Source organism: Aedes albopictus, chromosome 3 (assembly GCF_035046485.1).
Source record: "Aedes albopictus strain Foshan chromosome 3, AalbF5, whole genome shotgun sequence".
Classification (NCBI taxonomy): Eukaryota; Metazoa; Arthropoda; class Insecta; order Diptera; family Culicidae; genus Aedes; species Aedes albopictus.
This window is the reverse complement of record NC_085138.1, coordinates 243,112,525-243,127,627: the sequence shown is the minus strand read 5'-3', so window position 1 is coordinate 243,127,627 and position 15,103 is coordinate 243,112,525. Positions and strand designations below refer to the sequence as shown.

Here is a 15,103-nt window from a genome sequence, read left to right as displayed (position 1 = left end):
TCGAACAATAAAGACGGTAGCAGTTTTGCCTTGTAAGTCACAAGCTACAGAACGCTCATTCACTTGCTACTCGAAATCCTTCTTACCAAGCACTTTGAGAAGCTTAATCTTTTCTAATCCCTCCTTTTACCCAAGCCTTCGAATGCGAAAGGAGTTGGCTGGAGCTTGATTGGAAAATTTAAGTCTTTGAAAAGAGTTACTTAGTATTTAGAATCGAGGAGTCTAAATCATACTGAATCGATCAAACTTTTTCCACTCTGGCACGCTACGGTTCCGAATGCGAGTAACTATGGCAAGAGTCTGAAAAGGCCAGTTTGACACCGATTCAAGTGTGGGCAAGCACTTATTTTCTCACTCTGGTACGCCACGGTTCCGAATGCGAGTAACTTGGCATGAGTCTAGAAAAAATATAAATGCATTGCGATCAACTTTTCCTCATCCGACTAAGTCACGTCTTCGAATGCGAAAGAATTTGACCGGATCTAGGAAGGCCAGTTGATTGCTCCCATATTCGATTTGGACCAATCGATTTTAATTATCTACCACTCAATCCTCCGAGTATCAGTAAGTAGTTTCGGTCGTCGACAGTTTATTCAGTGCGTTTCTCTTGCCTGTTGATCGGCACACGCGGAATCGAATACCGTCTCCCTTCGCAACGGTACCGTGCATCTGATGTGGTGTGATTACCATCATCGTCGTCGTCGTCGTCGCCAAGTGATCGTCGCGGCAGCTGACAGAAACACCACACGGAGTGTAAGTGCCCCGTCGTCAACAGATGTCCATTTATTCTTAAATAATCGATTAAACAATAATCGATTTTTCCAACTACTCAAACTATAACAAATTACGTCTGGCCGTTTCATAAGGCTTAGAGTGTGGGTTCGATTCCTACTCTAGTCGGTGAAAACCTTTCGTCAACGGAAAATTCTTCACTGGATAACTGGGTGTTTTGTGTATTGTCCGTAGACTATTGTTAGTGATCGTTCAGCCTGTAAAATCTCTGGTTTAAGACGATGTAGTGTCTTTAAACAGCAAAAAACGGTACACAGCAGGGATGAGAAATGCCAAAAAATGTCTTTTCGTTATTTTCTAATTTCACTGCACTTAGTCTGAAATGTTAAGGACAAACGTCGTGAAGTCCCGCTTGGACAATGCATCAGAACTTCAGACGCACAAATCTCAAGAAGTAAGCTTCAAACAACAGTGCATTTCATTATTCTGTTCTTGCTCACTTGTAATAAGCTTAAAATAAGAAGATCAGATACGCTGGTTTTGTTTATGCACAGATTTGTGCGCTCGGAATCGTGAGTAGGTGCCAAAGTAGGCCATTGTGGCGGCCATTTTGGGATTCTAACAAGTCTGTCCTTAATCGACAACAACATTGATTATCCATAACTTATCTGCGTTATGGACTGGTGATGCGTACGAACAGAAATTTACACCGATAGTGGTATAAATAGAAAAATGTATCAGAGTATTAGTATAACTCCTCAGGTTACTGTTGAACAAGAATTTCGACAAATTTAAAGTAAGAGCTTTTGCCGTAGTTGTAGTTTTTGTCTCGGATTTTGAATTCGTGTTTGAAGTTTTATAAAATCAAGCTTGCCATCAACATACAATTGGTGTGTTTGATCTCACGAAAAGTTAAAAAAAAACAAAATTATCCAAGGCCACGAAGTCTAAATTATATACAACGTTTTCTTTACAAATGTCTTTACTATAAACGACTAGAAAACGCTTTGTTCAAGTGGTCGCACGCTTTTATAAGCAGCTCTTTGAAAAAAAAGGAATTAAAAAAAAAAGTTGTCAGGATTTTCTTGTATATTTCTCTGGCCATAACTGACATTTTCGAGTTCTCTTCATCGATCCTCTCTTTGTGTTATCATAGAATGTGTATTGAGTTTTCCAAAGATTTTTTGGTTGAAATGTGAAGGAGACGACTACATGTTGCTATAAAAACAAAAAGAATAATGGTTTTGTTTGTTTTGATCAAGTTATTAGCGAAAGAGAGTACCCCCGTTGGCTTGAACGACACCTCATGCAAACCAACGGAGTTTATTTTTTAATTTGAACTTCTAGTAACCCTGTGGGCATCAAAAATCGCACTGATGGTAGCCCTTTTTGCTGTTTTGTTTTGATTCTGCGTTCCGTTTCACCCCGTTCCATTCGCAGAATGACGTTTGATCCATTTTTAGTTTGAACGATGTGCAGATAAGCGGGGGTCAAATTAAAAAGCGTTCAAATTAGATGCGGTCAAGCCAATGCGGGTAGACGGTAGAAGTGTTGCTACCATCAATAATAATATCTTTGTTGCACACTGTTTCCAGACATACGGAAGATGATTGTTTTGAACAACAACTAGATCCGAACACTAAGGCCTCAAGTAAACAGGGTCAAATATTTGACAAGGAAAGAACTCAAGAAACAGCATTAGTTTGACACTAATGAAGATTCGAACGAGTCAAACAAGATGTTTAAGTATTGGTTTCTTTTGGACAAATATTGGACCTTGTGTACTAACAGCTTAAAAGAGATTGAGCTCTTTGTGCGATCCATTCTGACACTTGTTTATTTATATTTTATATGGTGCATAACTCGGCGCATGGGCGGTCGGCGCCAAAGTTGTTGGCCAGTATGCGGATTTCAGAAAAGATTCGCAATATTCTTAGATTTCATTTATATAATGTTGTTTGCGTATATTCTAAATCGATTATTTATGAATCGATTATTTGGGAACAAAAAACATAGACACCCCTAACATCTTTTTTCGACAAATGCCGCATTGCACGGTAAACTGAAATTGATCAAAGTACAATTATTGGCTTTTTCTGACAACAGGTGGTACTGTAATCATTCGCCAAGGGTGTCTCCATGTCGTTGTATGTGAAAACGTGAAGTGACCTACAAGGATGGGAACACTCACTTGCAAAGAGTTACACTCACTTGTTTTTTTCTCAACTCAGAAGCTTGCAATCAAGAAACGATGTATGGACGACTTTTGCCTTATGGCTTTGTCTAAAAGTTTGCCGAATAGAGTAGGGGTCGCACACGCATACCGAAGTCGTGAGGAATCTGCGAAGGCAACTCTCCACGAGGTGAATGTAAATTACACTCACCTCGTGGAGAGTCGCTTTCACAGCTCTGTCACGACTTTGGTATGCGTAGACGACCCTTACTCTATTCAGCACAGTTTTAGACAAAACCACAAGGCAAAAGTCGTCCATACATCGTTTCTTGATTGCACGCTTCTGAGCTGAGAAAATAGCAAGTGAGTGTAACTCTTTGCAAGTGAGTGTTCCCATCCCTGGTGACCTATATTGTTAATATAGTATATTTGCATTTATTCTTAGTGTTCTTTTCAACTCAAGTAAGAGTTGCAAGCGTAACTCAGGAGTACTTAGATTTATAATGTTCTCTTTCAAAAAACACCAGAAAACCGTCTTAAATTTATTTCAACTTAACCAAGAGCACGAAGTGTTACTCTAGAGTACTCCGATTTATGATGTTCTTGATCCGGATATACGCAAACTCCATCGAGAACGTCATAAATATTTTAGTCAATTGTAAACAAACAGAATAATTCCATCGCACCGTGGTGGATTAAGTGCACTGACAATTCAAACTTGGCTCCCCCGTCCGATAAATCCCATCACCGCTGTCCACCGGTAGCTCTTGACCGTCCCGGTGCAGTGCAGTGCCAAGTAACTCTGGTCAGCGTTTCCAATAGGTAGGGTCTTGTACAGAGTTAGATACTGTACCTGCCTAACTCTATACAAAATTTCAAATTGACTTAGTTTGTAACGTTTGACGTTTTTTGTCTTTTTAAGCAAAATATTATTTTGAATTATTTTGATGTAATTATAGCTTTTGACGTTTTTATCTTTTTTAAGTAAAATAATGAACTGAAATAAAATGAATAAACTGAATTAGAGTAAGTAGTTATAAATCGATTAGGACGAAACGTTAAGTAAAGTCAAAATGACGTCATCAGTACGACAACATTTGAATTTGTTTATGTCGACTGCGGGTTTGTGCATTGACTAAGATCGTGCTATAAACTGTTATCCAATATGAATTTAGCACGTACCCGACTATAATGGTTTATGTACTCGGTTTTTCGTCGGCTCACCGATGGTGTGAACTCAATGTTGCCATCCTAAAATTGCTTGGCGCAAAATTTGAAATAATAGATTTGAGACCAAGATGAAGTTTCATGCTTGCCATAGATCTTAAGGACAGACTTGTTAGAATCCCAAGATGGCCGCCACAATGGCCGACTTTGGCACTTACTCACGATTTTGAAGGCACAAATCTCTTCGTAAACAAAACCAGCGCATTTGATCTTCATATTTTAAGCTTATTGCAAGTGAGCAAGAATAGAATAATAAAATGCACTGTTGTTTGAAGCTTGCTTCTTGAGATTTGTGCGTTTTAAGTTTTCATGCACTTTTGAAGCGGGATTTCAAGACGTTTGTCCTTAAGCTCGATCATTATCGCTCAAGTACGGCTGGCGATTAGAAGTTATCGCGAGAGTTCGAAGTTTTATAAGTGAGTTTGAGTTGAAGTTTTCTGTAGTTTGAAGATTAGTTAGTGGTTTTTGATAAAGTTTTCCGTTGCCAACGGCAGTTTTTGACTTTAACCGCGTAATTTCTAGTAGTGAATTTATTGAAACGTTCAAAAAGCGCGAAGCGCTTTTTGGTACGGGCTGGAATTTTGTGGATTCGACCGGAGTCGAATCGGGGAACCTTTTGTGGCGAAATCAGGGCCCGCCATTTCCGTCCGTGAAGCACGGACATTTTGGAGCTCGTGCACCCGTCAAGGCCCGCCTTCGAAGGCAGTCAAACGAGGGCGAGTGAAGTCGCTCGTCAAGAGGAGCGAAACCAACCGCGGTCGCTAATCAACCGCCGGTGAAGATCCGACAAGTTACAATCCCCTGGATCTTTCGAATCGAGAACGCGATCCCCGTACACCGCCAATTAGTGTACGCAGGATCGAGACCTGAATCGACGGTTGGAAGTTCCCTTGACTCCGCTCGGTCATAGCGGAAAGGTACGCGAAGCCGGGGCGATTGGGAAAAGGGGCTTCCCTCTGAAGAGGAAGGCGAATCCGGACGTTCTCGTCCTACACAAAGTCGAAAGGCCTCCGCCCAGCCGCCACTCACCCCCGTAGCTTTAGTTTCGGCCATACAGCACGAGCTCGACCTCCATCGCTGCCGCCAATCGCTCCAAACCTCCATCGCCACCGAATCAGGAGGAGCGAGGACGCCATCGTGTCAACGAGTAAGAAAAACCTGCGCAGGTATGTGAGCTTTTTTCTCTATTCATGGTCATGATTTAGTAGCTCATTTCCATTCCGTATCGAACAACTTTAAGTCCAACCCGAATGAGCTTATAAAGTTAAGTTTGCGAAATTGTTTGAAATCTAACTGAGTTTGTGTTTTAGTTGCTTCCGTTTGACGGTGCTGAGTTATTCACTCCAATTACGGTGTTCAGTTTGGTTTTCCGCTTCTCACTCAGTTAGAATTTCGAGCTTTCGCCTACTGTGTACAGCGTTCAGCGATTTTGAGAGAACTCAAGTTTTTCTTTTTTTGCGTTTAAAAGGGGAGAGTATGCCGGAGTTGGAGTAAGTATTTTTAGTTAAGTATTTAGCCAGCGACCGTTCGAGAGTCCCCTGAGGAAAAGAGTCAACAAAAGTCGGGCAAATTCAACTTGAATTGGTGGTCTCTCATCCCTGCCCAAATGGTACAAGACCCTAAGTAATTGTTTATCAGTGTCTGCAGTCCGATGAATTTGCCGATTGCACGGGAATTGGCGTAAAATGATCAGACCTACCTCCTTTCGGATGCTGAAACCGAAGGAATTTGGCAATGTGCCGCTTCAGGGTCGGGTTTTAGGACGGATGCAATAGTGCATCGACGAAAATCGGAATCTGTTGCTGAAGTTTTTTTATTTCTTTTATTAACCAAACTGTTCTCACTCGAAAACAGTTACTCTTGCTCAAGAGCGATTAAAAATTAAAGATAACTACGAGAGTCTCTTAAAACTGACAATAAGGTCAATAGTTCTTATTGTGTTTGTGGTTTTACGCACTGATTCGCAAGTATTCTTGGAGATAGTTTTAAAACCACATATTAATGAAGTAATTGTGGTCAGAAGTAACAATGATAAGATTAATTAGACTATGCAATGCTGTGATAAAACTATCATAAAACAAATAAAACCAAACAGAATCAAGATTGTTGCTTGGGTTATTGGGTTATGCGTTGATACCCTCTCCAAGGTAATTTTTCATATTTCCTTTCCTGCCCCAATCTTAATCCTTATTTCCTTCGTTTCCCCTCAGTTAGATGATGAAATAGGCTTTTATTATGGCGATGGCACAAGTGTCCCAAATGGAGAATAACGTGCCTGTGGGTGGAGCCAGCATTCTGATACCTGATACACTTCACGTGCTTAGTATTTGCCACCCTACCTCGTCTTTCCTTGGTGTCTATGAGATCCTGCTCCTTTCGCTTCCTCTTCTGCCTATCCTCTAGGGTCCTGGTGCTAACCGATGCTGCCAAAATTCAAGACAAAGAGTACTTTTTTCAAGCGTTTCATGGCAGATGTAGAAGAAAACCAGCAGATTTCCTTCATAGACGTGTTATTCATTCGGCACGAGAACCAAACGTTCTCAACCGATTGGTAAAAACCGATCGCATCAAACCGATTTATAAACTTCACTTCATGCGTGCGATACACCTAAACACAAAGTCTCATTTAACCTTCTCGAAGGGGTAAACAAACTATGGGGCACTTGCTGGCTTTGTTTAATGTACCCTACAGATCTATTTGATTATGCTGAGAAACGTTTTGTAACGCCAAACATGTTAACAAAACTGAATGGGCCTGTTGGACACACTAAACAAACGGCGGTCGACCTTTAACACATAGGAGGAGAAGAAACAGACGATCAGAGTGGAAATCCAATCAAATGACTGCTCTAAACCACTAATCAACAGGCTTGCAGGAGCAAACTCTTCTTTCCCTGACAGTCTACGCTCAAGATTCCCATCTGGTTTTGGTCACCTGAACTTGCTCAAGTTTGCGCACGGCCCGGATAATGACCTCCATAGGTTCTGTATTACACGATTATAAAGCCTGCTTATGCATCATCGAACTACGATTGCTGACGCTAAACTTCATCCAAGTTTTGACCTCTGAAATTTCAATTCTCGAGGTAAAGCGTAGTTCCCAAATTTATTTGTTATAGGGTCTGGGACCATTTGGACAGGAGCACCTATTTTGGGCATTTGCTGCCATAACTCAGTTAAATTAGAACCGATTGACTTGATTTTTTAGACACGATCAGATACGCACAGTATCTAGCCATGTTCAAAAATTCAAGTCAATCGGTTTGAATTTGACTGAGTTATAGCAGCAAGTGCCCAAATGGTCCCAGACCCAATTAAATCACATAAAAAATGAGCTAAACATTATTCCGTTTTGGGGAGGCTCGCTCACAGCGCCACAAGTTGACGTTTATGCCCAGGTTCACAAGGATAACTTGTGAGAATTGAATAATCTTTGAAAGCGATCAAACTATTCACATATAAATAAGTAATATGGCACATAACAGGTTACACTTCACACCACACGCTATGTATAATTGAACCACTTACCTTGGCATATTGTGCTTCAAATAGAGCAGTGTTTTAATGAGATACTTCTCCTGTACCTCGTTGATCCACTCGGTGGCATTAGTCTGGTAGCAAACATCCGAGCAAAAGTCGTTACCTCCGATCATGAATGTTAGCAGCTTCCAGTGCTTTTCCCACTTGACTCTGTGGAAAATTTATTGGAACGGGAGTACAAATACACTTTCGTCATATTTATAGCCTTTCCTACCTTGGATCAAGTTTCATACGATCCACCAGTTTTGCCGCATTGTACGGCATGTCCGTCGTTGTCGCAATGTTCTCGGCTACATTGAACTGAGCAGTGTGATGAACATTGTACGAGTCGAATAGAGAATATCTAGAAAAATGGTGAGGAAATTCAATCATTCATTTCACACAGCAAACTTTAACTTACCCGAATAGTTTCGGATTGAACTCTTTGATAATGTTCGGCAATGTGAGGTGCGTCCTCCAGGTGCCCTGCCCTCCAATGCACCATGCGAGGCCACGGTTCTCAATTAGCAGCTCCCACAGGGCAATGGAATTGGCGGCAGTTGCACTCGTTAGGGAATCACCCACAGCGGAGATGATGTCGATGTCACCGGGTCGCAGCTGATGAACGCTGGTTGGCACTTTACTGCTCCGCATTCCTCTGGTATCGCACGGAAAAGGAACATTCGGCATGACGTGCGGCTGGAGGAACGCTCCTTGCAACCGTCCACCGGTAGGCCCCAGCAATCGATTGTATACCTCTCGAAAGCCTCTGTAGAACATCCGTATAGGTGTGGACGCATCCAACTGGCTCGTGACGATGTGATTGTCGTACTCGTGCGTCCTGGTTAAATTTTTCAGAATGTTTCCTCTCTGCCGATTGATCCGGTTTTGTGCGCTCACGTAGTCCAGCGAAAGCACCCCCACCAGCAGCAGCAGTAGCAGCATTGGAAAAATCCGCTTTTTTCTGAGCCTGAGTTCCATCTGCAAAATTATGTCATGCAATCAGCGCCGGCACGTGGAAGTGGCATACGAGGAATAAGGTATGGCATAAATTGAAATATTCAAATTTTCCAGCTCGGATGCGATTTCAATATTCAACGGACCCCCTATGAGGCCAGCATGGTGGTTGTGCTAAATTTATTAAACCGACGTTCTTTTCCCTGACCGTGTGCCGGCGTTGTTGGGGCACGTGGTCTTGGCGCGCGCCATCGCCAACCGCAGACGCTGCCGCCAACACTTCCACGTTTGGCGCTGCACAGTGGTATACAAAGACTCTCGAAAATAAACTTCATGTGCACATAAAAATCAGATGTAGATTAATAAACGATGACTTCCTAGATGTTCTCTGTCTTATATTTACAATAGGGAATATCGATTATTGGGACTATTAAGATTCGAGTAAACCTTCAGCCACTGTGCTGGGGTGCTCGGCCAGGTGCATAACGTGAATTATTTAGTTCAAATTTGGGAGAACGCTACGGACGTGACCGGGATGCAAATGATGTCCAAGTTCATACCACCTATACAAGTGTTGCATGAATGTTTTTTGAGAAGTTTAACTGCTTCTGCATTGGTGCATGCAAGCCAGCCGGGCCAGGCTGGCGGAGGTACTTGGCATTCCAAATTTGTAGATGCAATTGAAACCGTAGATGTTTGAATGGTTCCATGATCTGGGTACGTGGTTCTCGCTTGTGGCGCTGGTATAACTTGAAAACAATGTTGATGTGTTATTCTCGAGGAAGCAAAGAGTTTCTACAATGTTATTGTCGGCACAGCTAAACCATGCTGAAGGTGAATGGGTTCAAATCTCTGTCTTTCCGCATTGATGCAATATGGTGACCAAAATCTGATTTTCTCATGCTTTTTTATAATAATCATTAAAAAAATACAAAAAGCACTTCCCCTATTCGCATAACAGTCCCATGTTTGCTGGGTTTCCTATTCACATGGGACTGTAATGCGAATGGGGGCAGAGCAGAACAATTTCAATGTTGATTGTTGATTCAAGAGAAATAAAATGAATATGAAGCATTTAACGAGGACTGTTTCAGCAATTCCAATTTTTAAAAGTAAGGTTTTGGTCTGCGATTTTGGCATATTCGAAATTTTAAAAACATGTTGCATTTCTCTCTTTTTCTTCTCGATATGACGTCATCACTGCGACATTCTGATTCTGCGACAGCCTGATTCTATGAGCATTTCCACAGATAATAAAAGAGAGCTTCCCCTGCCAATAATGATTTTGCAAATGTATACCGTGGAGCAGGCATGAAGATACTCTATGCCCCAGGAGGTCAAGGAAAGCGCACATATGCATAGAGTTAAATAAATTCCAACATCGTTCAAATTATCGTTTCGGTATTACGGAATATTCCAAGAGTGTTCATTGATTATGAAAAAACTTTCGACCATCTCAATCACGGAAACATGTGGGAAGCCCTCAGGCGCAAGGGTCTCCCTGAGAAAATCATCGGCCTCATTAACGCACAGTAGGGTAAGGGAGGTATTTTGGACCCCTTTAGGAAGTGGATGAACAATTCAGCGAAAAAAGAAAGTTCTCACTTCAAAATATGGATAACTTTAGTAGGCATTACGTAGATCAACATGTTTTCTGTCGGAAAAGGCAAAACAGAACTCAAAATTGTTGTAGTAAATACAAGAAATATCAAAACTCTTGAAGGATCTCGGGCTTCTATTTTGGACCACCTGATTTTATTTTGGACCACCAAGTACACATATTTTGGCCCACCAAATTAAACTTCAATTGATTGATGAAATGAAAGTTACCTCAGCAAAAATTTCAACATAGTTAAAACTACGTGAAGTTTACATCTTTTCTATTCATTTTTTGAGGCAGGGAACGCTTAAAAATTACGTAACGGTAAACAAAGATAAAATTTTGCTGCAATTGCCAGTTTTTACGCATTGTTGTATGATGTTTCATAAAAAATGTTACGCAAAACGTGTATTTTTTTACATGACGTCAGTCACCATGCATAAATTTCGTAACGCTTCATGGAAGTGAGAAAGTCTAGTGATTTTGCTAAATATAAAGGCGTTCTCCATATATTGTAATGAGTGGAAAGGCCATCAAAAATAAAGTAATTTGAATGATACGTAAATTGTCAAACATACATTAGATAACACATTGTCTCAGTCATCTACTGATTGCCGAGAAGGACAACTGGATGACTAAACACCTGAAAATTTCATCTTGTCGAAAAGCTGTCAGGACACAAATCGAATCGAAATTTTTAACTTGGCGAAAAGTTGTTAGAACAAATCGAACCCACAACAATCTCATTGTAAAATAAACGTATAACATCCCAGATCATGGGAGGTCCCAAGTTGGGGACTCCCAACATATTCTATTTATCTGTTTTTAGAGTACATTACATTGGCTTGAATATTTTCTCCCTTTAGAGGGAACTGGAGAGATGGATCTGACAGGTGGTCCAAAATATGTCCACATCTGATAACACAGCGTAACAAAAAATAACCTTTTGTCTGTCTCAAGAGCAAACTTATGTGTCTCCGAAGGATTTTGGGCCGCTGAATCCGAATCCGGGCTCAGATTTGCTCTAATACGTCACAATTTTGAGTTATACTTCAATTTATAGAACAAAATGTGCGATTTTGGGCTTTTTTGACTGCAAGCCATTAAGCAAGAAAATATTTTTTTAAGCAATCAAAAGGTTAATTGGTCAATTAACATCTAAATTAACGACTCATGCAAAATATTTCGTTTTACCAAATCGAATTTGATAGTTTTAAGCGATTTATGTTAGGTACGATATTTCCCATACAAGTCACCCTCCAGAAGTTGCATGCAAGTTTCCATACAAATATAAAATTCTTAAATCTATCAAATTTGATTAGGTAAAACGAAATATTTTGCATGAGTCGTTAATTTAGATGTTAATTGACCAATTAACCTTTTGATTACTTAAAAAAAATATTGCCTTGCTTAATGGCTTGCAGTCAAAAAAGCCCAAAATCGCATATTCTGCCCCATAAATTGAGGTATAGCTCAAAATTGTGACGTGTTAGAGCAAATCTGAGCCCGGATTCGAATTCAGCGGCCCAAAATCCTTCGGAGACACATAGGTTTGCTCTTGAGACAAAAAAATGTTGCGCTGTGTAATGTTGAACATATTTTGGCCATACCTCAAATCATCATTTTAGTAAATATTATCGCTCCACCGAGGTTAAGAACAGTTTATTTTGAGTTCTTACAAGGCCCTAACTACATTTACATGAAATAAATATTTATTTGTAAATTTTAATACCTCTTCGAAGCCGACTACAAATTTATCATCTTCTTTGTTTTTGGTGCTTTTCCGTGCGTTTCATTGGAAGTGAAAACATTTTCTCTATTTTTGATACTGAACAGCATATTTAATTGACATCCAAAATAAAGGTCATCACATAGTTGAATACTTTTTGTGTTCCAATAAAAATTTACCAAGATTTAGTAGAGATTATGTGACAAATATCATAAAACTTTCTAGGTGGGCCAAAATACCTGCCCGGTCCAAAATACCTCCACTACCCTACAGGGCATTTTCGTGCAGAGTACTGCATAACGGTGTTTTGTCCGATCCAATACGGGGCGTTGCTGGAGTGAGGCAAGGATGTATACTATCACCGCTGCTACTGCCCCTCATCGTAATCGACGAGATCCTGGTAGGTGCGATTGACCGTAAACCAAATCGAGGATTGCTGTGGCAGCCCATTGCCCTGGAGCACCTGAATGATTTCGAATTGGCTGATGACGTTGCTCTCCTAGTTCAACGGCGCTCTGATATGCAGAGCAAGCTCGATGATCTTGCCAATCGCTCTTCAGCGGCAGGTATTACCATCAACGTCAACAAGACCAAATCGTTGGATGTAAACACGATCTTCCAGCTTTACGCTAGCTGGACAATCGGTGCAGAATGTTGAAAGCTTCCAACATCCATGATCGACATAGGTGCACGGATCAAGAAGACGAGGGTTGCTTTTGCGAGTTTAAGAAATGTATAGAAAAAGTCGACGCACCAAAATCCGAATTTTAACCTCGAACGTGAAATCTGTGCTACTATGAATACGCCAGTGAAACCTGGTGTTTATCAGTGGAGAACACTCATAAGCTACAGGTCTTCATCAATAGATTTCAGCGGTAGATAATTCATGCATGGTGGCCTCACAACTGGATCTCCAACGAGGAGCTCCATCGTCGATGTCATCAAAAGCCGATAGCGACAGAAATTCGGGATTGAAAGTGGTGGTGAGTCGACCACCCTCTACGCAGGGGCGGAAACGAAATCTGCAAGCAAGCGTTAGATTGGAACCCAGCAGGACATCGCACCAGAGGCAGACCCAGAGGCTCATGGCGGCGCAGCCTCAATAACGAAATCAAACAAGTCGACAGAAATTTGACCTGGTCACAGGTCAAGGCGATGCACAATGGGAATAAATAGGTATAAAACGCGAGTAAATTCAATATTTCTGCTCGGAGTGGATGGATTTGAATGAATTTTTGACACAAACTGCAAAAATCTTTACAGTTGCAGATAAGGAGGGTGTCATTCGCCGCACGATGCTGGAAATCGGTGTATCGGGTCCGTTTTATCCCACTCTATCTATGTTTCACCTTTTCAGAAAAATCCTGGAGTGGAAAATAAATGATTTATTCAATTCGTACTTTTGTAAAAACTTCCGTAGTATCGAATGGAGTTGGTTTGGCTCACCGCACGGCCTCAAAAATTGAAAAATCTTCAAGTAACCCCTATACTTGCCCCTATATCTTCTATTTCTTTTAAATTTCACATGCATCTCCGCCCGGAGAGGAACGCAATTGATAAGAGCAGGACCAACCCCATGTCAAATAACCGAATCTATGGAAGTTTATACACAAATACGAGTTGAGTAAGTCATTTATTTTGCACGCCAGTCGGGAATAGATGGGGATTTTCTCAAAAAGGTGTGTGTGAGAGAGAGCAGGGTAAAACAAGCTCAATACACTGATTTCCAGCATCGTGCGGCGAATGACACGCTCCTTATCTGAAACTGTAGAGATTTTTATAGTTTGTGTCAAAAATTCGTTCGAATCCATCCACTCCGAGCAGAGATACAGGTCAAACTCGATCAGGTTCTGGCGCTTCCCAAAACAATATATCGGAAACGAAATGCTGTAAGAAGCTGATATTTTAACTGATCACTAATCAAAGTTGGCATGACAAAATGTCAAAATTTCAGCTTTCTAGAGCATTCCGTTCTCCAGATATATGTTGGAGAAGCATCAGAACCCGACTCCGGATAATCGAGTCCGACCCAGTACCGGATTTAGGCTTCGGGGGGCCCGGGGCAAACTTTTTGGAGTAGGCCCCCTAAAAATTAGTTTTTAAAGATGGAAATCTTATATTATTTGTTTTGTCAATGTTGTGTAATTCGCATTTTATTATTATTATTATTATTACTATATATTTAAGACACTTTACCACTTAAGGGGCATTCGTGTCTGACGTATTTTTTTTTAGATTTTTACTGTTTTTTTGCGATTGCAATATTTTACGAGTACTTTAAGACTGAAAAAAGTTAGGTCTTTAGGGGCAACTGTAGCAATAAATTTACGAAAACGTCGGTGAAATCCAAAATATAGATATGTGAAACCACTGCTCCGAGGTATTTGAGGAAGCTAGGTTTCCAAAATTGATCCCAATTTCCTAAACATCTCCTGGAATAATTATCATATCTTTCCCATAAAAACATCTGTCCTCAACGAACTAAGGCAGATGGGTATTGAGTATGTGTTTCAGAATATAATTGTATAATCAACAGAAGCATAATCATTATCAAATAAGTGATTGAATTGTTAACCTATCAATGAAATGACATTTCTATTGATACACAAACATCGTTTAATTTACTCAGAAAAAAATAATCTTTGGTTTTGTTAAGAAACGTTTTTAATTTTTTCTACAGAACTCAATAAAAACTTTCAAGAGGTTTTAGAGAAACTCGTGTACACCAAAAAAAAAAGAAACACTCTTTGGCGAGCGTTCGTGCGAGACAGTCGCAACTTTTCGTTCGTCCGGTTTGTCTCCCGATACTATCCAGTTCGGTGGCTTTTTCCAGTGCTAGTTTTCCGAGTGATCAAGTGTTGAAGTGAAAATCCCTAGTGGGACGCGTGCGGTTGGCTAGGCCACAATTTTTGCCGCAAAAGTTCGTTTGGTTTGAGTAAAGTTCACGTTTCGTATTCATTATATCACGTGGCGCATTGTCCAATTATCGAGCACAGCAGTGCAGCACCCCCCGCACACCGCGGCGCTCCCGCGGCCGTGATCGGCTTCTTCCAGTGAGTACCCAAGCTCATCGTCGTCGACAGCAGCAGCCCACCGAGAGAAGAGCAGAGAGCGTTCAACCGCCGCACACCAGCGCAGCGTCGGGCGCTCAGCAGAAGCTCGCTTC

At 41.0% G+C, this 15,103-nt stretch overlaps 1 protein-coding gene across 1 annotated transcript in view; it reads right to left on the bottom strand.

Annotated features, from left to right (window-relative positions):
* LOC109412620 (phospholipase B1, membrane-associated) overlaps positions 1-15,103 on the bottom strand; it is a 38,012-nt gene that overhangs the window by 3,841 nt on the left and 19,068 nt on the right. Inside the window, exons 2-4 of the mRNA XM_029868580.2 lie at positions 8,073-8,632; positions 7,887-8,015; positions 7,661-7,822 (exon numbers count right to left, since the gene is read on the bottom strand). Coding sequence (XP_029724440.2) covers positions 7,661-7,822; positions 7,887-8,015; positions 8,073-8,632 — 851 coding nt within the window. The remainder of the gene's footprint in view (positions 1-7,660; positions 7,823-7,886; positions 8,016-8,072; positions 8,633-15,103) is intronic.